This window comes from Patagioenas fasciata, chromosome Z, assembly GCF_037038585.1.
Source record: "Patagioenas fasciata isolate bPatFas1 chromosome Z, bPatFas1.hap1, whole genome shotgun sequence".
Taxonomy (NCBI): domain Eukaryota; kingdom Metazoa; phylum Chordata; class Aves; order Columbiformes; family Columbidae; genus Patagioenas; species Patagioenas fasciata.
Genome location: NC_092560.1, coordinates 33,587,081 through 33,610,317, shown reverse-complemented (window position 1 = coordinate 33,610,317; position 23,237 = coordinate 33,587,081). Strand labels below are relative to the sequence as shown.

General features: G+C 36.3%; 1 protein-coding gene across 2 annotated transcripts in view; it reads left to right on the top strand.

Annotated features, from left to right (window-relative positions):
- The window catches only part of CNTNAP4 (contactin associated protein family member 4), a 246,424-nt gene that overhangs the window by 170,478 nt on the left and 52,709 nt on the right, over nucleotides 1–23,237 (top strand). For both annotated transcript variants that reach the window (XM_065860464.2, XM_071801956.1), the window contains exons 9-12: nucleotides 5,192–5,341; nucleotides 10,162–10,333; nucleotides 16,749–16,855; nucleotides 23,057–23,176. In XM_065860464.2, coding sequence (XP_065716536.2) covers nucleotides 5,192–5,341; nucleotides 10,162–10,333; nucleotides 16,749–16,855; nucleotides 23,057–23,176 — 549 coding nt within the window. The remainder of the gene's footprint in view (nucleotides 1–5,191; nucleotides 5,342–10,161; nucleotides 10,334–16,748; nucleotides 16,856–23,056; nucleotides 23,177–23,237) is intronic.

Here is a 23,237-nt window from a genome sequence, read left to right as displayed (position 1 = left end):
TCATGTAGCATCATTTTATCAGAGCAGCTGAAGGTGGTGGCACCTTTAACATTTACTGTAGACTTGCACAGAGACCAATTTATTCAATTTCAAAGTTGCAACACAATACATAACATTAGCTGAAACACCCTAAAAGAAATCTTGACACTCTCTGCTGAAACAAAATGTAATGTTCTCATACTGTGTTAAGCTTACTCTTTGTGAAGTCTAACAGGAGGAATAGTGCTTGTCTTTGTGAAGAGAGAAACTGCTGCAAAAATATCCTCTTCTGAGAAAGAGTTTATCATAACAAAACCATATGGGGAAATTATTCTTGAGTTTATGAAATGTTTATTGTTACACTCACTGAAGCAATTCAAGTCTTCTTTAGGGGATGGAGAAATGAAATCATGGATGGCTAGACAGGTTTATTTGCCTGCAGGCAAGGACTTATGACCTGACTTACACACACACGCACATGTGACATTTGATAATTAATTCAGAACATATTTCTTTGTGCACAGTTCTTAAATTCATTATTATGTGTTTTTTAAAGATTTCTTCAACCATAAAAAAATGAGGAGAATGGCATGTTAATTCATGACTGACTAAGTTATAATAAGCAGTACCCTTTTCTTACACGATGGTTGCTGGATGTCTTTCCTCTGTAGCCTCTTTTGCAAGCTGGTCATCAAATATTCACAAAGAAATAACAGATTAAAAAAAAATGAAATTAACACTAAGTTAATTTGTTTAGAATGTTGAGAACCAAATTGAATTACAATATGTATAAATGTTTGAAATCTTATTACTCAGTCTCTTCATATAACCTTGTATTTCGACACAGCTTTTAATTTCCATGCAGTTTTTAATTTCTATGATTTTTTTAATTAAGTGATGTTAATAATCATTACATTTGATCATTATACTTCAGGCTAATCTATAAATTACTTTCTTGAAACTATTTTTTGTTTGTTTCTTACTGACCTCCCAATGAGCTATATGCATTGTCTTTTTATATATACGTTCCTAAGGTTGGATGTTATTGTTCTGCAAGACCTCCCACAGATCTTTTTTTTTGTACGCAGATATTAAAATTGTGGAAGTGCTACTAATGAGAGTAAATGGATATCTTGTTCAATAGCTACCTTATTATGCACTAAAGCCTAATTGGTAGTTTTTTCTCATTTAATTCTGGTAAAGCAGTTTTAACACTCCTGGTAGTGTACCAGACAATATAATTTTCAGGTGGAATGGAAATATTAGCAGTTCATTGGTCTCCACAGTTTATGTGTTGCAGCACTCCATGGCTTCACACAAGAACATGTTAATTTAATCAAGGTTGTCAATTCAACAGCTACACTGAGGTATTTTCTCAGGAGTGATTTTTGCTTCCACAATGACATTCCTCAGTCCCCAGACTTAAAGAAAGGGACTTTTGGGAAGTCTTAACTTGAGCTAGATGAACATCATTTAGTATGTCTAATATACCAGCCTGCATGAATATGAGATAAAATATCCATCCCAAAATCATTTAGTAGGTCAGTATGAAATACAATAAACAAACCAAAAAGTTCAACATTCATATAAGCGATTCTTCAGGAAGCAAAAAATTTTTCTACTTCTGTCAATCACTTTATCTTGTTTATGTTAGGGCATTCTATTACCTACCTTGACAGATGAATAGTGCAATATTTGGAATATGGTTTTCTCACCAGAACGAGAAGTTACTGAAGCAGGATACAGAATTAAGAATTAAAACCAACTATCCTTGCAACAATTGAAATGAAACTACAGAGTTTATTGTTAGATTTAATATCTCCATAGATGATGGGATTAAGTACATCCTCAGTAAGTTTGGTGATGACACCAAGCTGAGTGGCACAGTTGATTCACTAGAGAAAATGGATGTCATCCAGAGGGAACTTGGCAGGCTTGACGAATGGGCCCATGTGAACCTCATGAAGTTCAAAAAAGCCAAGTGCAAGGTCTTGCACCTGGGTCGGGGCAATCACCAATATCAATACAGACTGCAGTTTGAATGGAGTGAGAGTAGCCCTGCCAAGAAGGACTTGGGGATACTGAGGGCTGAAAAAATAGATGTAAGCTGGCAATGTGTGCTTGCAGTCCATAAAGCAAATTGTGTTCTGGGTTCCATAAAAAAGAGCTTGGCCAGTAGGTCAAGGGAGGTGATTCTTTCCCTCTACTCTGCTCTTCTGAGACCCCTTCTGGAGTACTGCATCCAGTTCTGGGGTTCCCAACACAAGAAAAACATGGACCTCTTAGAGTAAGTCCAGAGGAGGGCCATGAAAATGATCAGAGGGCTGGATGGAACTTCTCTCCTATGATGAAAGGCTGAGAGAGTTGGGGTTGTTCAGCCTGGAGAAGAGAAGGCTTTAGGGAGAACTTACTGTGGCCTTTCAATATACAAAAGGGGGCTTACAAAAAAGATGGTGTGAGGTTTTTTTCCCCAGGGATTTTAGTGAAAGAACAAGGAGTAAGTGTTTTAAAGTGAGGTCAGATTTAGATGTCCCACCCCTGGAAATGTTCAAGTTGTTTCAGGTTTTGAGAAACCTGATCTAGTAAAAGAAGTCCCTGCACATGGCAGGGATATTGGACTAGATGATCTTTAATGGTGCTTTCCAATCCAAACAATTCTGAGTCCTACAGGAAAATACAGCATGTTGCAGAGGTGTGGTTGTGGAAAACATCTTTCACTTGAAGTAAACCTTAAAATAAACCTTAAAATAAAGAAACTCTGCTTAATCTTAGAGATGATGTGAAAGAAGCTGGAGATTTTCTAGCCGGGGATGGAGGCTGGAAAGAGGGAAATAATTCATTTTTTAAAAATCTTAAAAACACAGTGCGAGAAGTGGAGCCTAGACTATATATATTTCATAATATAGTTTCTTATTGAAGGATAATTCTGCAATAATTTATAGAAGAAAACTAACTGTGTTACTGGGAACTGGGGGAAAAAAGATCTTTCTCAGACTCAATTTTCTGTGATATAAAAATTGCATTATTTATATTCTTTGTTTTAAGATACCTACCACCTCTTTGATGGAGTATATATAGTTCACTGATGTTGACAGTGGTATAAAAGACCTAAGGATGCTTTCTTTGATTGTAATGCCTTGTTTTTTATTTGAAATCAGTAAAACTTTTGATGTATTTGTTAAGTTCTTGATGTAAAATAGTATTTAAAAAGTAGGAGAGATAAATAATTGTACTCATTAAGTGTAGTAAGTTCATTTTATTTTGTTTCATCTGTGCCCATCATATTGGAAGGCAGCAATACTATTTTTCTAATGCTTTTTCAATTTTGTTTTTTTTAAAGTGTGTTACACATCATATTATCTAGCTGAAATACAACTAAAGCCAAAATTTTGAGGCTTTAAAGTATTGTCTTGATCATCAGCTCAAAAGTTTGCTGGCCCTAAGATAAAGTACACCAGTATGAAGGCTTCAGTAAGTTATATTAAATGCCATCAGTACAAAGGGACATATTCAGCAGTCTTGAAAATACAGTGGAGCTCTAGTCACCCCCTTTGCACTGCCTGTAGAGCTATGTAAATCCTTGTTACCAAAAGATTACCCCTCTACAGATGACCTTTTGGTAGCAGCAGTACGGCTTCCTATTGAATGGAATAAGGTTTCCAATTTTTATTTTAGCAAAAAGTCCATATCTATAAATGTCATTAATAGGATTTTTACAGCAGTAGAAAATACTGTGATAGCTTTAATGCTGATTATTTATTATGCCTGCAACTGTACTACTCCTGTTATTCAACTCAAATGGCAGTTCTCATAGAAGATTGCAAACAAAATAAGTAATGGCCAGAATTGTATCAGAAAACCTGTGACTACAGCCCTGTGTTCTCTACCACTACATTAGACAGGTGAATTGTTCCTGGAAGTGCAACACAAAGATAAAAAAATCTGTTAGCCATACATTTACATGATTCTACTGAGGTTGGGAATAAAACAAAGGTTGAAGGTTTCTTTGTTACACAGTCCATAATATAGTGGTTGATGTAAGGAAACAAGTAACAGAAAAGGTGTATAAGACTGGTATTATACTAAATATATTAGAGATATTTTCTAGATGGTAACTTATCTGAATGTATAATGTGATTTTAAGATTTGACTCTTGACCATATGAAGATCTTGTGTTTAGACTGTGGTAGTTAAAATTATATGGATCCTAGTTATGCTGTAGTTTAGTTATTTGAACCTTTCCTTTTCATCTTTCTATTTGTATTTATTTTCCTTTAGTTTGAACTAGTCACTTAATTGGTGAAGTATTTCTCTAGAATATGCAACACATTCTAGAGAGGGATATATTAATAGATGAAATTTCAAGAGGGAAATCACAGATCAAAAATCGTACACACTCTGCAGTTGTGAAATATTTTACATAATTCAAAGGTGGTATTCTGTGTTCTTCACCAAAAGAAGTATCTCTGTTCTGAAGAACACTCAAGAACATGGTTGACTGCAAGCACTTCTTAAAGATAATAATATACTTACATACTGCCCTGCATAAAATTTATGTAATAATATTTATATAACTGCTTTCCAATATCAGGGATTTAAGTTTATTGCTTTGTGGCACCTTACAAATTGGTGCTAGAGGCTAAACTCTCAGAAAAATTTCCCATACATTTCCAGTAGAAGAGACAACTGAAATAAAAATGATCTTGTGACACAGACATGAAGGTTGCTGAAGCTTTTATCACCTACAGGATTTTGCTTCTTTTATTGGATCGTAATATAATGACCACCTTTGATTTTAAAAGATGAAGAAAACCTTTGTAATACTGCAGTAAAAATGTGCATTACGTGTAAAATACTTATCAGCCATTGCTGATACTTTAATGAGAACCTTCTCAGATTAGGAGTATACTTTTCACAGTCACTACATTAAATGGATATGTTACTGATAATTAGGATTATTACAACAGTAAGGCTTATTCACTAAAGTATTTTTGTTTTTTTCTTTATTGGATATGAAGCAAAGGAAAGGACAAAGGTTCTGTTTTCACAAAAAACATTTGTGATTTTTTTTTTCTTTGTTGTTATCACTTGGAGTTTTTATGTGGGCTATGATTGCTTTACCAGTCTCTCCTCTTTTTAAGTCTATGACATTCAGGTAGTATCACAAATAATGGATGATTATACTTCATTTTGCTTTTTATTTTCCTTCCAGGTGCTGGATTAAATAATGGCCAGTGGCATTCTGTGTCCTTCTCTGCCAAAAGGAACCGTATCAGTGTAATAGTGGACAATGATGTGACCTCATCTGCTCATGCTTCTGTACCTCTGCAAATTTATTCAGGAGATGCTTTCTACTTTGGAGGTGAAATATGTTTTTTATTTATGCTGGCAATATCCCATAGTTAAACGTTAAGTTTTCCTGACACATCTAATCAAAAGATGAGAATTATTTGGCTTGCCTTAAGTCTTTTTTGCCTAGCTTGGTTATCGCTCAAAGGATCTGTTTTTCAGGCACTGCTATGATGTTTTTGAGTTTGCATTTCCTTAAAATTTTATAGTGTTGAGTAGAATAAATTATCACTCTAAATCCTTGGTGTCTTTCCAGAACAACATTTTCTGGTATCATGTTCACAAGCCGACCATAAATATAGGAACTGCTACATAAGCATCCATGTGACTTTTCGTATCTGACATCTAGTCTTCTCTACTAAAAATACCACTTGACCTACTTGATGATACAGATGATACAGAATATTTGCCTTACCTAGCCAGAATTTTTTTATTTCCTCCCTGCCCCTTTCCGCCCATTTCTATGCGCCCCCCACCCCCACCCCGGCACCCATGTTGCTCAAGTTCATACATCTCTGATCAGGTGATTTGTACCATTGCAGGGTTGATGGCACAGGTGAACAGACCAGGAAGGATGTGAGCAGTTATTAAAAGCAGCATATTCACTTAGTTGTATAAGAACATTTCTATTTTTCTTTTGCGGGGTCGAGGGGACAAATTAATGCCAAGAACATTTGAAGTACTGACTGCATATCCATCCCTCAACTTCTCTGGTTTCTGTTCTGTAGCTCAAATCAGCAGCTTGTGCATGTTGTACAAACTTGAGGAAAACTAGTAGCAGGTTTCTGAATTTAGAAAATTGTTTATTAAAAATTTATGTCATGTACCACTATAAAAATGCAGACAATGTATTTTTACTTTCTTTTTAAGTTTGTATGAATATTTACCAAGTTTCTATATTCTGGTGGTTATGGTATGAATATTAGCCTTCCAGGAGACGTGTCCTGGGGACACAGTGGTTAGTTTACTTATTCTAATGAATACAAAGTATGCAAGAAATGTGTATGCTTAGATGGGAAAATGTGTAATAAACATGAAAGTGCTTTAGCAGTATGTCAGCACAATTTCCGGTCATGCTGTCATCAAGGATATGCTACCTCAGTTCTTGGATTAATAACTCATTGGAACTGTAAGGTCAAAAAAAGATTATTTAATATTGCAGTAAGTACATAGGGTAAATTTCATTATTAAAGGACTTCTTCCTATCTTTAATATTCAGACCACAATTATGAGGAATCCAAATTTCATTAACATTAATGAAGTTTCCTTTTCTCTAATGGAATTAGAAGACAACTTCTAAAAGGCAGACACCAGAAAAAAATCCAAGAAACAATTTCATAGACTAGCTAAGTGTAAAAGATATACTTTTTCCTCCTTCTCTTGCTTTTTTTTTGTTTTTGTTTTTAATTAAGTGTGAACTTCACTAGAAGTACCTCATTCACAAATGAGTGTCAGATATTTTCACCAGAATGATTGAATTTATTATATCATTTTTGTTGTAGAATGCTGTAAAGATTGTTGTTAGACCTGTAATTGACTTGTCTAATTGTGTGTAGTGCTGAAAAGTTACCGCGCTCCTATTTGGACTTTTGGAAGTTTGTGGACTCGCTGTTCTTAAAGCAATATACCAAGTAGATAATAAACATTTTCCTTTAGAAAGGTAGTAACAGTTTTGAATAGTTTGGTTCTTCACCAGAGCAAAACACACTGGGAATTTATTTACTTACTTAATTTCAGTTTTAGTTCATTTTCTATCATACACTTCTTAAAAACGTACCTATACTATTTATGTTGTTATTCACTCATTTGAATAGATTTACTAGTGTCCACTGTCATATTGTTTTCCTGTGTAATAAACCTCTGCACTGTCTTTTCAGGACTTCAGAAAGCACCCAATAGCTCTATGGATTAGAGAAGTGTCTTAAAAGTCACTGCTTCCTAACATCATGCAACAAGAAGGTCTTAAAATGTTGTGAACCGCAATGCAGTATTGTTTAACTAAGATCGAAGAATAGCCCTTCTGCATAATTTCAGAAGCAGTATCAACCTTTGGAAGAAAACCAAATAAAAAAGCATTTAGGTGTATTTTGTCATGCAGTGTTCAGCTGCCAATGGGAAAAATAGCTCAACGAATGTGGTTTAAATAAAATCAGGACCAAAACAAATTATTTATTTATAAACAATGTTTTATTGTCAATCAGTGAACAAATCATTTCAAGATCAACAACACAATAGATAAACCACAATATTAAATACTTACTGAATGTAATTCACAGGTTGGGTAGGACATTCAGACATTATCTAGCACAACCCTCTGTTATAAACTAGCCTGATTAGATCAGGAGGTACAGGGCTGTGACCACTCAAACTTCGAACAGCTCCAAGGATAGAAATCTCATAACTCTTTTTTGCCAAACTGTTTTCATATTGACCACCCTCACGGTAAAAACACTTGTTGCTAATGTCTGACCAGAATTTACTGTTTTTCACTTCTGTCCTTTGCCTCTTCTCCCATCAGTGTGCAATGCTGGACAAAAAATCTGGCTCTGCTTTCTCTGTATCAGCTTATCAGATGGCCTTATCTTCTCAAGACTGAATGGTCCAGCTTTCTCAGTGTCTCTTCATACACCCTGTGCATCCAGCTCCCTGACCATCTTGGAGGCCTCCTCTGGACTCACTCCAGGATGTTGATATCTTTCCTCTACTGGGAAGTCCAGAAATACAGTACTCCAAGTATAGTCTCACAAGTGCCATGTAGAGGGAAGGACACCTTCCCCACATCTGGTAAATATACTCTTGACCATACAGCCCAGAATGCCTTTGTGCTACAAGGGCACATTCCTGGCTCATGGTCCACCTATTGGCCAACAGGACCTCAGGCTTTTCTCTATGTATCTAGGCAGTTATCCGTTCATAGTTACATGGACTTGTTCCATCTCCAATTAAAGACCTTAAATTTGTTCTTACTGAACTTCATTGCATTCCTTCCAGTTTATTTCTCCAGCCTGCCCAGGTCCTTCTGAGTTGCAGCCCTACTCTGCAACATTTGAACCCTGCCTCCAATTTGGTGTGCTGAAAGTGCACTCTGTCCCATCATCTGGGTCACTAACGAAGATATTAAACAATGTAGTTCTCAGTACTGCTCTCTGAAGGACCTACTGTTCACTGGCCATTACCTGGACTTTGCATCATTAATTGTTTGCATATCCCAGCCATATCTTGTCAATCTGGTGTTAGGTACTATATAGAAAACTGTCAGAGACTTTGCTGAAGTCAAGGTATCCAATGCCCACTGTTATCTCTTTGTACTCAGTGACCATCACCTCAGCAGGGAAAACAAAGAGCTTGGTCAGGCATGATTTAACCTTGAAGCTGAAGTTAACCAGTTATCTTCTTGTCCTTCACATGTTTAGAAATGTCTTCTAGGAGGATTTTCTCCATGAACTGGCCACTGTGGTAGGGCTGACTGGCCTCAAGTTTTATGTGTCCTCCTTCTTGCCTTTTTTGAAGATGGGTTTAACATCCACCTTTTCCAGTCATCAAGAAGCTCACCAAGTTACCAAGACCCTTTGAGAATTAAAATGATAATATCTTCACAATTACCATGGCAATTGTTGACTTTGGCCACCTCCTGTAGCACCCTTGGGTGCCTCTTGGACATTTTTTTTTTTTTTTGGTGGGTCCTGCTTCCCTTCTTTGTACTCTGCTTGGACATGGGAAACCTAAGGATTTGGTTTACCACTGAAGATGGAAGGTAAAAGGCCTTGTACAAATCAGTTCTTCCCAAGACCCTTGTCACTATGTTCCCTGCTCCATGGAGTAGTGCACCCATAATGTCCTTGTCCTTCCTTTTGCTACTGTTGGCACATGTAGAAACCTTTTTGTTAAGCTTCTTCTTCCTTGATAGTTTTAACTCTACCTGACGTCCTGGATTTCCTAACTGCTTTCCTAGACATGCGGGTAATGCTCTTGCATGTCCTTGCTTCCAACTTCTGTGTACTTTCTTTTTGTGTTTGCACTTACTCAGGAGCTCAGTGTTTATGTTTACAGGCCTTCTGCCACACTTGCTTAACCATTTTGATATCAGTATGGACTATTCTTTTGCTCCAAAGAGTTTTTTCTTGAAAAATATCCGGCCCTTTTGCCCTGAAAACAGGTCCTGAACAGACCAGCATTGGCTCTTCTGAAGTCTGGGATTGTAATTCTGCTTTTTTTTTTTCTTGCTCTCTTCTTTGCAGATCATTAACTCCACCCCCCGTGTTTACTGTAACCAAGACTGTTCTTGACTTTCACATTTTCAACTATTTCTCCCTTGTGTACAAGTAACAGGTGCAACAGAGCATTTCTTTCAGTTGAGTCGTTGTTACAGGCATCAAGAAACTGTCCTCAGTACTTTCTGGAATCTTATGGACAGCTTGATAAATTAAAACCACTGCACTTAGTAACTAATTTTTGTGTTATTTGACTTTAGTTGTGACTTAAAACTTGTCCAAATCATGTCTGCCTTCAGTTGTAACCTAACATTTTGTGACTAAGATCAGTCAGTCAATCTAGTCGCATCTTGATTCCAATCATCGCTTTGGAACTGCTGCTTGGATTTCTGTTACCCAATTTCGAACAATGCTTTTGCATATGCTTTAAAAACAGTAAGACTGCACAGAAGTATTTATTTACAGTTGCACCAGCATGCCTAATCAGAAGAGCTTCTGCCTCAAGTCTTCCATCCACAAAGTTTACAATACCTGGAGATTATCAAAGTTCAGTTGACTTTTGGAATATATAATTTTTTTTTGATAATTTGTTTTTCAGCTCCAGGTTTTATGCTTCTTTCAGGCTGCCCTAGCAATGGAAACATTTCTGAATGTAACACCTCATTTGGTGGCTTTCAAGGATGCATGCGACTCATTTCCATTGGTAACAAAGCAGTGGATATGATCTCAGTTCAGCAAAATGTTTTTGGCAATTTCAGTGACCTTCAGATAGATTTATGTGGCATTATAGACAGGTAAGAAAACAATATTTACTAATTTATTTATTTATATGAATGTTTTGTTTCTAATACCGACTTGATGACAAACAACAGAATGCTCAAAAGGTGCCATGCTGTTTCTCTTGTTAGAATTCTAAAATTTAGAATAAATGCAGCATACATAGCACAGCAATTAGATTTATATGCACTGCAAATAAAACTAGAGTAACTGTGGTTAAAATTATTGATGTTTCTAACAAATTTTAAATATCTTGCTTTCTTTACAAGTAAAGCTATGTACATGAACCCCCTCATGTGGCATTTAGTCCCATTCGTCCTTTGAAATGCTATGTTCTTTACAAGTTATTGCTGCTTCCTATAGTCTGCCTGTCCAGAAACACAATTGACAATATTAATTACAGTGAGCTAGCAGTTTTTTTTAGGTTCTGGTCAGAACTAATCTCATAAATTCCAATAGATAGTATTAGGATCTAGCTAAAAGAGAGGGACTAGTTTAAGTGGCTCCCTCTGCTGGGCAGAAAGACCTTTCCTGAAATAGATCAAAATGCTTGACAGATATTACTGGAGTCCAGTGTGGAGAATGCCGAGGATGAGCCAAAAGTAATGTTCCAGAATGGCAGAGGCTTCTGAGAATACATGGACCAGACACACAAACAGGCAATGGAAGGACAAGTTTTCAGCTGTAGATTCAGGAGAACATAATCACAGCTATCTGCGCAAAATCTTCTTTATTCCAGAAGTGGTTGCCCTGTACCAAGCTGAAAGAATATCTTGAAATGACACAACAGGCAGCTGGAAGATGGGCTTGTAAACACTTCTCTGCCACCCCTAGATTTCTAATCCTCAAAAGTTGCCTTTTTATCTGAAAAAAAAATGTCCTTATGTAATGCAGGCACAGATCTGCTTCAAGACCATCACCAATTTCACGTTCAGTCACACACACATATTTCTGTGACCTGCTTTCTATTCATAGATAGAACACAGTGTACATCTATTCAGTTAATTATTTTTGAGAAAGTCACAATGACTTGTAAATCAGAGACAAAAATAGTAGTCTTTAGTGTAGAGAAACCTCCAAAAGGAGGTTAGAAATCTGCCTAAAATGTTATCCTTTCTATATCTATCATATTTTAAGAACAAACACAGTTGAGTATGGTATCATTTCATGCTACTTTAGCCCCTACTAAGTTAATCCTGACATTACAGTAGGCAGTAGCCGTGGTAGACATATGACTAAACAGAGTCCACTCTCAGCCAAAACTCTACCATAGAACTTACTAGGGATTTGTATTTGGGATGCAGCATACATTTATGTTTCTTTTTAGCTTTCTCCCACTCTACTCCTATTGACTCATTTTCTCACTTTTCAAACTTCTTTCACCATCTCCTTCCTTAGAGACCTCATGACTCTTCCTCCTAGCTTCTTAAGCACTTCTGTTTTTTTCAGTTCTAGAGTTGAATTTACTCCACTTCCACCACACTGCTCATGGTTTTTTGCTTGTAGTATACAGGCAGAACCAGGAACAGAATCAGGTCCAAAGAATGTAATGTGGGAATCCTCATATTCTTTAGTCCAACACATTAAAGGAGATCTAATTAACATTATGAGTAGAAAGCAACAGCAAATTGGTTCATAATATAATTGATGCCAATTACTGTCTGTGATTTACCAGTAATTTTTCAATGTACAGTCTAACTGAGAACCTCTCGAAACACCTATCTCAGAGCTGTCATTTGGAAGCCATCTCTTCCTCTATGAATGGAAAGACAGTTTACCAAAATTTTTAAAGAAAGATGATACAATTTTACATGTAGCTATTCCAATACTGTTCAGCTTTTGAATGGCCATTATAAATAAACATGTACATGTGGGTTTTAAAAAGAATTTTGTGTGTGTAAATATTTAGAAAGTACCTCTGAATCTCAGTATATAGGAATCCGTCATTGTTTACAGTATTTGAAATGTCATAAAAATTTTCACTTACTTTATTCGAAACTGCAAGCTACCCTTTTTTTTGTTGTTGTTGCTTTTAAGCACTGCACTGAAGACATTAGATTTTTAGATAGTCCTTTCTCATATTTTTATCTTGCTGAATTTATGTAGCATATGAAAATAGTTACCATCCTTATTTTACAATAACACCACTGCCATCTGTGTGTTTGGTTTGGTTTGGTTGTTTATTGATTTTCAGGATGGACTTGTGTAAGCCACTCAAAATTCCCAGCCAGTCTTCCTCAAAGTGTTTTAACTATTTTTTGTTGTAGTTTTGTTGTAGTTTTGTTTTTTGTTTTTTTTTTTGTTTGTTTGTTTGTTTGTTTCTGTTGTTCTCACAGTTAATCAAAATTATGTGTAGTTTCACATGATCAGTGATACCAAATTTAAAAAAAAAAAAGTGTTTATGTAAGGTTTTTGTTTGGTTTTTTGTTTCCTCTTAAATATGCTGATGTTAATTTGTGTCTTCTTATTTCTTGAAAATTTCACCTTTCTTGCACTAGCTCTGCCAGGTTTAGTTTTCAGTTCTCGACATGCTTACCACATCCCTTCCTAACTTTCAAAATAGAAATTTAATCCACCCATTTTCATCAATTTCATTATACACATTATCTTTTATTTCAAAACAGACTGATTAAAAGGCCCTCCTGGTCTTGTGCTAGCTTGCTCCAGGGACTGCTTCTTTCTAGTTTCCTCACACAGTTTCATTCTATTTGATATCTGCAGCTCTTCATCCAGAATAAACTTTATGTTTCTCTTTATCAAATTAATTCTACATTCGTCATAAATCCCAGATGATAAGATACACTCTTTTTGCCAACATTAGAATCATTTACATGTATTAAACAGCTCCCAATATGTAGTTTGTATCATCTTGTGCACCACACCATTTGAGAGAAAGTATTTTCTTCCTACCACTATTTCTACATGTCTTTGCTTGCCCTAAGCTAAAGCAATCAGCCTTTTTGACACTGTGCTCCTGATGGCAGGGATCCTTCCCACAGGTGAGGGCAAATAAACCATTACTTTGTCCTATAGTTTTTATGGGAGTCGTTGCAACTCCAGTTGCAAATAATGAAGCATGACTGAAATTCTGGAGTTATTGACGGCTTTTGTAGTAAAAACAGTGAACCACTAGAAGTGCTAGTTTTGCGCATTTAAAGTACATGAACGCAAATTAAAATTGATGTTTGAATAGTCATCAGAGTTTATATGCAACAGTAAAAATCAGAGAATAATTTTACTGAGTCACTTGTTTATCTCATCTATATATACACACACATTTAACATATATAGAGTATGCTCTGTCAGATTTGCAATGCGGTTTGACAGATGGTGGTTAATCATTCTTTTATTCATTGAGACATAATTTATTAACCTGTTCTTCTATTTGAAAAAAAAAAAAGAATCCCTAACATTTTATTATTTACTATTTTCTCAGTTCCAAAAAATTTCAAATTCCTCCTCCTATGCTTAAATTATTATTACTTTTTTCAATCATTGCTCTTTCCATGCACTTCTTCTAGCCTTTTCGTTGTAGAATATTTTTATATTATTCCATACCTCATATGCCTTTTGGGTATGCAAAGAATTCTCATCATACAATTCTCCTTAATATCTTTTCTCTCAGCTCCATTATCAATATATAGCTATTAGTATTAATAACTACTAATTATACATAAACCATTCAAAAAGTAACTTTAAAGGACACATTGTCATTCTAAATGTCTTACACAGTTAGCACATTTAGTCTCTGAGAAGACAGTACCAGATGAATCTGCCATAAGTACATCAAGCCCTACACAGAAACCTACAATTGCCTACCAGGAATTATTGCCTTTGGTGTCCTGGCAGCAGTGTGTTTTACAAAAAATAGAACAAGTATTTTTATATCTTAAAAAAAGGACACTAACACTTGTATAGTTTTCAGATATTTTTCTCCCCCCCCTTTTTTTTTTTTTTTTGATTCAAGACTGAAAAAAGAAAAATAGTTAAAATTTGCAGCAGTTAGTTATTATTTCCAAAATATCTTCTATCCATTGTTTGGAATCATTATAAGTGCATTATAAGTTTGGAATCATCATACGTGCATAAAGCAGATATTTAGCAGATGATTGGCATGAGAGGTTCTTATTTTTCCTTCTATAGCAAAAGTATGTTTACATTCTGGCTCAATGTTCACTTTTGAATATTATCTTATGATTATTATTAGCTTGTTGCCTTGATTTTAAATCATATATTATTTTCAGATATCACAGACTTTAGAGTATATTATCAAGTAATTTATGGTAAATGCTTAATCAGCTGCTTTTTTTTTCTGGTTTAAGCAGATAATGGTGATGAATCCAAAAATTGCCTTTTACAGGTGAAGTATTGGAAACATTTGTAATAATATTAGAAATATTTTTCATTATAAGACTAGTTTCCTCAGAGAAAGCAATGTTCTAAATCTTGCTTTGGGGAGGGTCATAGTATATAATGTAATTATAGCTTCACTTGGATGTAGTTAGTGGCTACTTGCTGTTATATGTTCTGAAACAGGAGGAAGATGTAAGGTTTGCTGTTAAAAGATTTAAGTTACACTCTGAATTGTTTTAACTTCTATTAAATTTGGTTCAAGTGTCATCAATTTAATCTAAGATTTTCATCTTATGAATACAGTTTGGAAGGTTATTAATATGGACAGGGAGTCAATACAAACAAAGACCAGGTAAATCACTTGCAATTTAGGGATAATTATGTCTTTAACAGAATGGAATAAGACAAGAAAGATTTTGACTAAAATACATGCAAGCAGAGCAGCTGTAAGAGGATACATTGAAAGTCCCAAATGGCAGCTATGTTAGAAGAGACATATATTTATAACAATTGATGATACCCCTAGAAAACAAAATTAAGCATTTATCCTAAGAGTTATTGCTATGCACATTAATAGAATTCCTTCAAACAAAGTATTTTCTATCAAAGTAATCATAAACCTTGTGCCTAAAGTTCATTTTTGTGTTCCAAACTAAAGCTCAGTGACACATACATCATCTACAGACTTGTCTTAGAAATACATTCTGTTAGATAATAGAAACAAGATCAGCTGATTCACTGGAAATATGTCACTTATTTCTTTGAAAATATGTGAGCTATATCACTTTACTTACTTTACCTATACCTGCCACTTTTTCTATTTTATTTTTTTTTTCCCTTTCCTTCTCTGAAAACCTCTGCTTATCTTTGTTTGTAAACATGAAAGGAAGATAAAATGCTTTGAGAGGCAGGAGGAGTGAATGTACAAAACCCTGAATTATTCATAGGGCAGATGCATGAACTGCTGGACTTTCTACAATCTTAATTTAAACACTCCTAAGATTTCTTCAATGAATTAAAAAGTATTTTAAGACCCCATGAATATTAGTGGCCCCCTTTTCTTTTTCCTGTGGCTAATATGACAAATAAAGCCTTCTTGTGTTTTCTAAGCTCTGTCACAGGCACATGCATATATACATGTGCAATCACTGCAATTAGAATGTTAACTAATTTCTAAGGTGAAGAGCTGGTAAATAATTGGTTAAAATGTGACACTCTGTTTCAATATATTTTCAGGTGTGTGGTTTTGTTTGTTTGTGGGTTTTTTGTTTGTTTATTGTTTTGTTTTATTTTGTTTTGTTTTCTTCTACTTTTCACCTCATGCAATATTTTATATTTAGGTAAACTGCTTCAGTCTTAACCATTAAGCAGTTACAGGCAAATTCAGGTTTCTGCTCGTAAGACCAGAATGAAAACTGTTTTTTTTTTTAATATTTACTTCTTTTATGGAACTGACAAACTGACATACTAAATATTTCACTCTTTCTAGAATAGAAAGTAACTATGATTTTAGAATAAAAAATGCTTATCAGGTACTATGGGCAGTTTTATTTGTTATGTGATAGTGGTTTTGGTGTGTGTATGTTCGTTTGGTTTTGTTTTCTTTTTTGTATATTTTGTTGTTGTTGTTTGGTTTGGTTTGGTTTTATTTTTCTATTTTTTTAGAAGAACAAAAAGAAATCTGTTGTGATGCTGCTTTGCTTTATTGTGACACATGTTGTTGAAGAAATCCTATCAGTTGCAAAACTTACCAGTGAACTATCAGCATGTAAATCTTTCATTTATCAATCTGTACTGAATGCAGACAGTTGAATGGTAAGAATTATATATTTTACACTTCCTTTTTATTCTTTTAGGCTTATTGTGTAATTAATATATTGATTATAAGCAATAGGAATATTGGGGACGATGAAGTGAAATTCTCTGAATTTTCTAGTAATTGACATTTCCCCAATGAGCTTGAAGGCTTCCTTCATGTTATTATACTTCTTTTCTATGATTTTTCATCCCTTGATGAGTACAAGTGACATGTAAATGAACAGAAAAGAGAGTGAACATGCTCCTTCTTTTTCACTTTAGGTGTTTGCCTAATTATTGTGAACATGGTGGTGAATGCTCACAGTCCTGGGACAGCTTCTACTGCAATTGTGCAAATACAGGTTACAAGGGAGCTACTTGCCACTATTGTAAGTCTAAGCAGTTTTCTGACTATTCTTCTATTTTTGATTGATTTTTTTCACCACAAAAATATACATTTGTATTGGTTATTCACATGACAAGATTTTTCTGTCATGAGTTGGTTCAAGGAATGGCCTTGAAAATTCAAAATATATAGCAGTAGAAACTCATTGAAAGTTCAAATATTTATCTATTTCTGTTTCACATTTTTCATAAGTTACATGAGATAGTCAATAATATCCTCCTTAATCCATATAATTATACTTTCTTGATCAGCAAAAAAATTAGAAATGTGTTTAATTAACCTTAATTCATTACAAGAATTAATAACTTATTTTTTTCTAAGACAAGGAGACTGCATGCATGTGAAAGGTAATGTGCACAGTGCTAAGCCCTAAACATGTATTCATGTAGTTTACTGAATCAGGGAGATTAGGAAAAACAAAAAAAGAAAACAAACAAGCAAACAAATAAAACAACAAACCCTAGTTGAAAGTAACTTAACTAATTACTAAGGAGATGCTCTACTTTTGTATTAGTTTACGCATGTTCTGGAAGTGGAATAAATCATTATTCTGGTCTTCATTATATGCTTCTAATAACTAGAAATTATTCTGAAACTTTACAAATTTTTTTTTTTTTTTAAATTCCAAAGACTATCCTAATGATCCAATAAAAAATTCTGTCCTTGCAAATTTTCCTTACAAAATCTACACAATCCTGGTTATCAATGATAGCTTTTATTAAAAGAACGTAAGTCTACACGCATGGGGTTTTTTGAGAAATCACTTATTTTAGAAGACTGCCTATTAAATCTTGCTTTTATAGAGTAAAAAAACAGTGATGACTTTTCTTGTAATGCCTTAATTGTAAATAACACACTGGTATAAATAATAATTTTAAGAAAACTCTTGTTACAAAGAAAATATGGCAATAATACAGCCTATACTATATACCATGGTGTATAATATAGAATCGTAGATTCATAGAATCATTTTGGTTGGAAGAGACCCTCAGGATCATTGAGTCCAACCATAACCTAACCTAACTCTAGTACTAAACCATGCCCCTAACAACCTTGTCTATACACCTTTTAAACCCCTCCAGGGATGGTGACTCCATCACTTCCCTGGGCAGCCTGTTCCAGTGCCCGACAACCTTCTGTGTGAAGAACTTTTTTCCTAGTATCCAATCTGAATCTTCCCTGGTGCAACTTGAGGCCATTTCCTCTTGTCCTATCACTTGCTACTTGGGACAACAGACAAACAGCATCCATGCTATAACCTCCTTTCAGGTAGTTGTAGACAGTGATAAGATCTCCCCTCAGCCTCTTTTTCTGCAGGCTGAACAGTCCCAGTTCCCTCAGCCGCTCCTTGTAAGACTTGTTCTCTAGACCCTTCACCAGCTTTGTTGCCCTTCTCTGAACTCTCTTCAGCACCTCAATGTCTTTTATATAGTGAGGAACCCAAAACTGAGCACAGTGTTCAAGGTGAAGCCTCTTCAGCGTTGAGTACAGTTGGACGATCACATCCCCAGTCCACACTATTCTTGATGTATACCAGGATTCTGCGGGTCTTTTTGGCTACCTGGGCACACTGCTGGCTCCTCTTCAACCATCTGTCTGTCAACACCCCCAGATCCTTTTCCACCAGGCATCTTTCCAGCCACTCTTCCTTGAGCCCATAGCAATGCATGTAGTTATTGCGAACCATGTGCGACCTTGTTAAACCTCATACAATTGCCCTCAGCCCAGAAATCCAGCCAGTCAAGATCCCTCTCTAGAGCCTTCCTATCCTCAAGCAGATCAACATTCCCATCCAATTTTTTGTCATCTGCAAACTTACTAAGGATGCACTCAATTCCCTCATCCAGATGGTTGACAAAGATATTAAACAGAACCGACCCCAGTGCTTAACCCTGGGAAACGCCACTCGTGACTACCCGCCAACTGGTTTTGGCTCTGTTCACCACAAATCTTTGGGCCTGTCCATCTAGACAGTTCTTTATCCATCAAAGAGTACACCCATCCAGGCCACGAGCTGCCAGCTTCTCCAAGAGAATGTTGTGGGATACAGTGTCAAAGACTTTACTGAAGTCTAAGTACACAACATCCACAGTCTTCCCCTCATCTATTAAGCAAGTCAGCTTGTCATAGGAGGAGAACAGGTTGGTCAAGCAGGACATGCCTTTCATAAACCCGTGCTGACTGGGCCTCATCACTTGGTTGTCCTCTATGTGCCATGTGATAGCACTCAGGATGATCTGGTCCATGACTTTCCCCAGCACTGAGCTCACCTGGATCCTCCTTCTGGCCCTTCTTTTTGTATTCGACAATTTCCAGTCAACTGGGACCTCCCCAGTTAGCCAGGATTGCTGACAGATAATGGAAAGTGGCTTAGTGATCACCTCCGCCAGCTCTCTCAACACCCTTGGATGTATCCCATCTGACCCCATAGACTTCTGGGTGTGTAAGTGGTGTAGCAGATCACTAACCATTTCGCTTTGGATTATTTGGGCTTCATTCTCCTCCTTGTCCCTGTCTTCCAGCTCAGCGGAATGTGTACCTGGAGCACAGCTGGTCTTACAATTGAAGACTGAGACAAAGAAGGCATTTAGTACCTCCATCTTTCGCTCATCTTCTGTCATGGTGTTTCATCCTGCATCCACCAGAGGGTGGAGATTCTCCTTAGCACTTGTTTTGTTGCTGATGTATTTATAAAAACATTTTTTGTTCCCCCTTAGAGCAGTGGGCAGGCTCAGCTCTAGTTGAGCTTTGGCCCTTCTAATTTTCTCCCTGCATAACCTCACGGCATCCTTGTAGTCCTCTTGAGTAGCCTGCACCTTCTTCCAAAGGTTATAAATTCTGCTTTTATTCCTGAGTTCCAGCTGAAGCTCTCTGTTCAAGCAGGCTGGCATCCTTCCCTGCTGGCTCATCTTTCAGCACACAGGGACAGCCTGCTCCTGTATCTCTAAGATTTCCTTCTTGAAGAGCAAATAGCCTGTCTTGACTCCTTTGTCCTCCATGACTGCCTCCCAAGGGACTCTGCCAACCAGCCTCCTAAACAGATCAAAGTCTGCCCTTGGGAAGTCCAAAGTAGCAGTTCTGGTGACCACCCTCCTTATTTCTCCAATAATAGAAAACTCAATCATTTTATGATCACTGTACTCAAGGCAAACTCCACTGACACATTACCCACTGATCCTTCTCTGTTTGCAAACAATGGGTTCAGTGGGAGATTCCCTAGTAGGCTCACTGACCAACTGTTTCAAGAAGTTGTCTTCCATGCACTCCAGGAGCCTCCTAGACTGCTTCCTCTCTGCTGTGTTGTATTTACAGCAGATATCTGATAGGTTGGAGTACCCCACAAGAACCAAGACACTTCTCCCAGCTGCCTCCAAAAAATGTCATCTGCCTCTTCATCCTGGTTGGGTGGTCTGTAACAGGCTTCCACCAGGATGTCCACCTTGTTGCCCTTCTGCTTTCTTGTCACCCATAGACTCTCAATCTTATCATCACCCTCATCATGCTCCACACAATCAAAACACTTGCATACAGGGTTACTTCTCCTCATCTCCTTCCTTGCCTATCCCTTCTAAAGAGTTTATAGCAACCTAATGCAGGACTCCAGTTGTGACAGTTATCCCATCATGTTTCTGTGATGGCAACCACATTGTAGTTTCTCTGCCTCACAATGGCTTCCAGCTCCTCCTGTTCGTTGCCCATGCTGCGCACATTCCTCCAGATACACTTCACCTGGGCCATTGATTTTGCCAGCTTTTGCTGGTGAGAAACCCTAATTCCTTTGTGGCCTTTCTCAAGAGCTTCCACGGTTCTAACACATCAAAAACTCTTGTGTTTCTCTACAGCATGGCTCTCCAACCCCTACCTCCACTGGGATGTCAGACCAAAGGGCCTCACTAGCACCCTTTCCCTTAAATGCTGTCACGCTGCACTTGGGTTTGCCTCTACCACACCTGGTTTCCTCCCATTCCCCTTTCAAATGTAGTTTTAAGCCCTCTCAATGAGCCCTGCCAACTCCTGCCACCCAGAATCCTTTTCTCCTTTTCAGACAAATGCGTTGTCTTTGTTACTAGCAGACCAGGTGCCATGCAAGCTGACCCATGATCAAAAAAAGCAAAATTCTGCTGGTGACACCAGTCCCACGCCTAGGTATTGATCTGGTGGGTCTTCCTGCATCTTTCCTTGTGATACCCTGCAACAGTGGGGATGGAGCACAACACCGCTTGTGCTCTTGAACCCTTGACCAGTCATCTGAAGGTCCTGAAGTCTTTCTTGATTGCCTTAAGTTTTCCCTCTTCAGTTTCACCACCACTTACCTGAAAAAATTATTAGGGGATAATGCTCTGAGGGCCTAACCAAGGCAGGAAGTTTCCTTTTGATGTCTGTAACCCCATCTCCAGGGAGGCAGCAGACCTCCCTATGACAAGCCTGAAGTTAAGATGAAGGTAATTTCATTCATTAGAGTTTGAAAAACTGTATGTTGAATCAGCTGATTATATCTTTGATGACAGATGGAGGCCATGGTTTCCTAATGTCTGTGAGAGATAATGTAATATGAAAAGTGCTATTGAATTTGTATTCATTGTCAAAAATATATATAAAAGCCTTCTAGGATTTTGTTTTTGTTTTTGTTTTTGTTTTGTTTTGTTTTGTTTTGTTTTTTAATGATTAATAAAATGCTGTAATTTTGGATAGAAAATGGAAGAGCCTTAGTACTTGACTTTAGCGATTTTAACCATTATTTTAAATCAAGAACTCTGGATAATATTTGGCCATATTATCATACTTCTGTGCAATTTCAAAAGAAAAAAAAAGTGCCTCTTGAATTCTTAAACAAACATTCTTTTTCTTATAAACCTAGAAATAAGTTACTGATCTCAAAATATTAGTATACAAACTACCATGCTCATGAAAGAGTTAATGAATAATTTAATCTCTTTTGTCTTGTTTAAATTTAACTAAGACTATTTCTGTAAGGAACCACAAAATTCCATTTGAAAATTCTGAACATTTCATAGAGTAAGCAATCTGAATGAATTGTTTATTTTTTTGATAGGTGATGCTATATAATGTCAGTAAACATCAGACAAAAAAATACAGAGATCACAATCTTCCAAAAACTATTTATTTTTTTTCTTAAACAGAACCTCTTTTAGATTACTGTGCAAGTACTTTGCTGTTTTAGTGTTTTCTTTTGTTTTGGTTTGTTTTCTTAAATTTATATAAACTGAATTTATACAGTTCAAAATCTTCTACATGATTAAAAATTATTGTGACGTTCTGTTTTCATTAGTATAGCACTATTTTTTTTTTTTTCTGAGTTTAATGCTTCTTTCTTTTGACAGAATGTTTTCAAGATTTGATAGTAGCTGACAGAGCACACAGTCTAATTTTGAAAAGAAAAACCATAACAGTATGACTGCTCAATAACACTATTATGGTTAAAGAAGTTAGGCTAATGTGGTCTAGCTGCAGCATTACCATCAGTGGTTCCTGTCTGCTTAAGTATAGAGGCAGGTTGATAAGTCCCTTTCATCAGGTTTTTTGATCATAAAGTACTGATCACAGACTTGCTTGAGGCCTTGACTGATAAAAAGTATGCATGACATGGGACTGAGGAGCTGTCATTTTCCTTATTTAGTTATTTTACTGCATTCTCTAGCATATCATTTGCCCTTCTTTTTAAAAAGGGAAGAAGATAAGTGTGAAAGGCAAAAAATGCCAAGAGACAATCAAAGCCACTAGAAATACTACCTACCTTCTATTGTATGTAATAATAACAACAACAACAATCTGATTTGTTTGAGGGAGTTAGTATTTGTTTTCTCAAAATCTGATTGCCAGGATCCAAGTAATACCATTGGCATTCACATTTCTCAGCAGTTTTACAAGCATTTACTCACCCACATTTCACCGTATAGTCACTGAAGTTTTCAGCTGGAAATATGGAAGAAAATGCTTAAAAATGCCCCCATCATCTGCCCAATAAGTAAAATGAAATGTTCTTTACAAATTCAAATGAAAGTATAATTTTGATTCCATGATTTCTTCTGTATTCTTTAGCAGTGACTGCACAGAACTTCTTTCCCCTGTTGACAGGCTCCACAGAACTTTTTTTTTTTTTCATTCTCTGAATAAAATATAAAATTATGCCGTAACATTTGTGATGGAATGTGTTCTTTTACAGCCATCTATGAGCAATCATGTGAAGCCTATAAGCACAGAGGGAACACTTCAGGTTTTTACAATATTGATTCAGATGGAAGTGGCCCCTTGGGTCCATTTCTTGTATACTGTAATATGACAGGTGAGTTGATAAACTTCCTTAACTCACAACTGGGTCTACACGTATGCTTATTATATTGAAA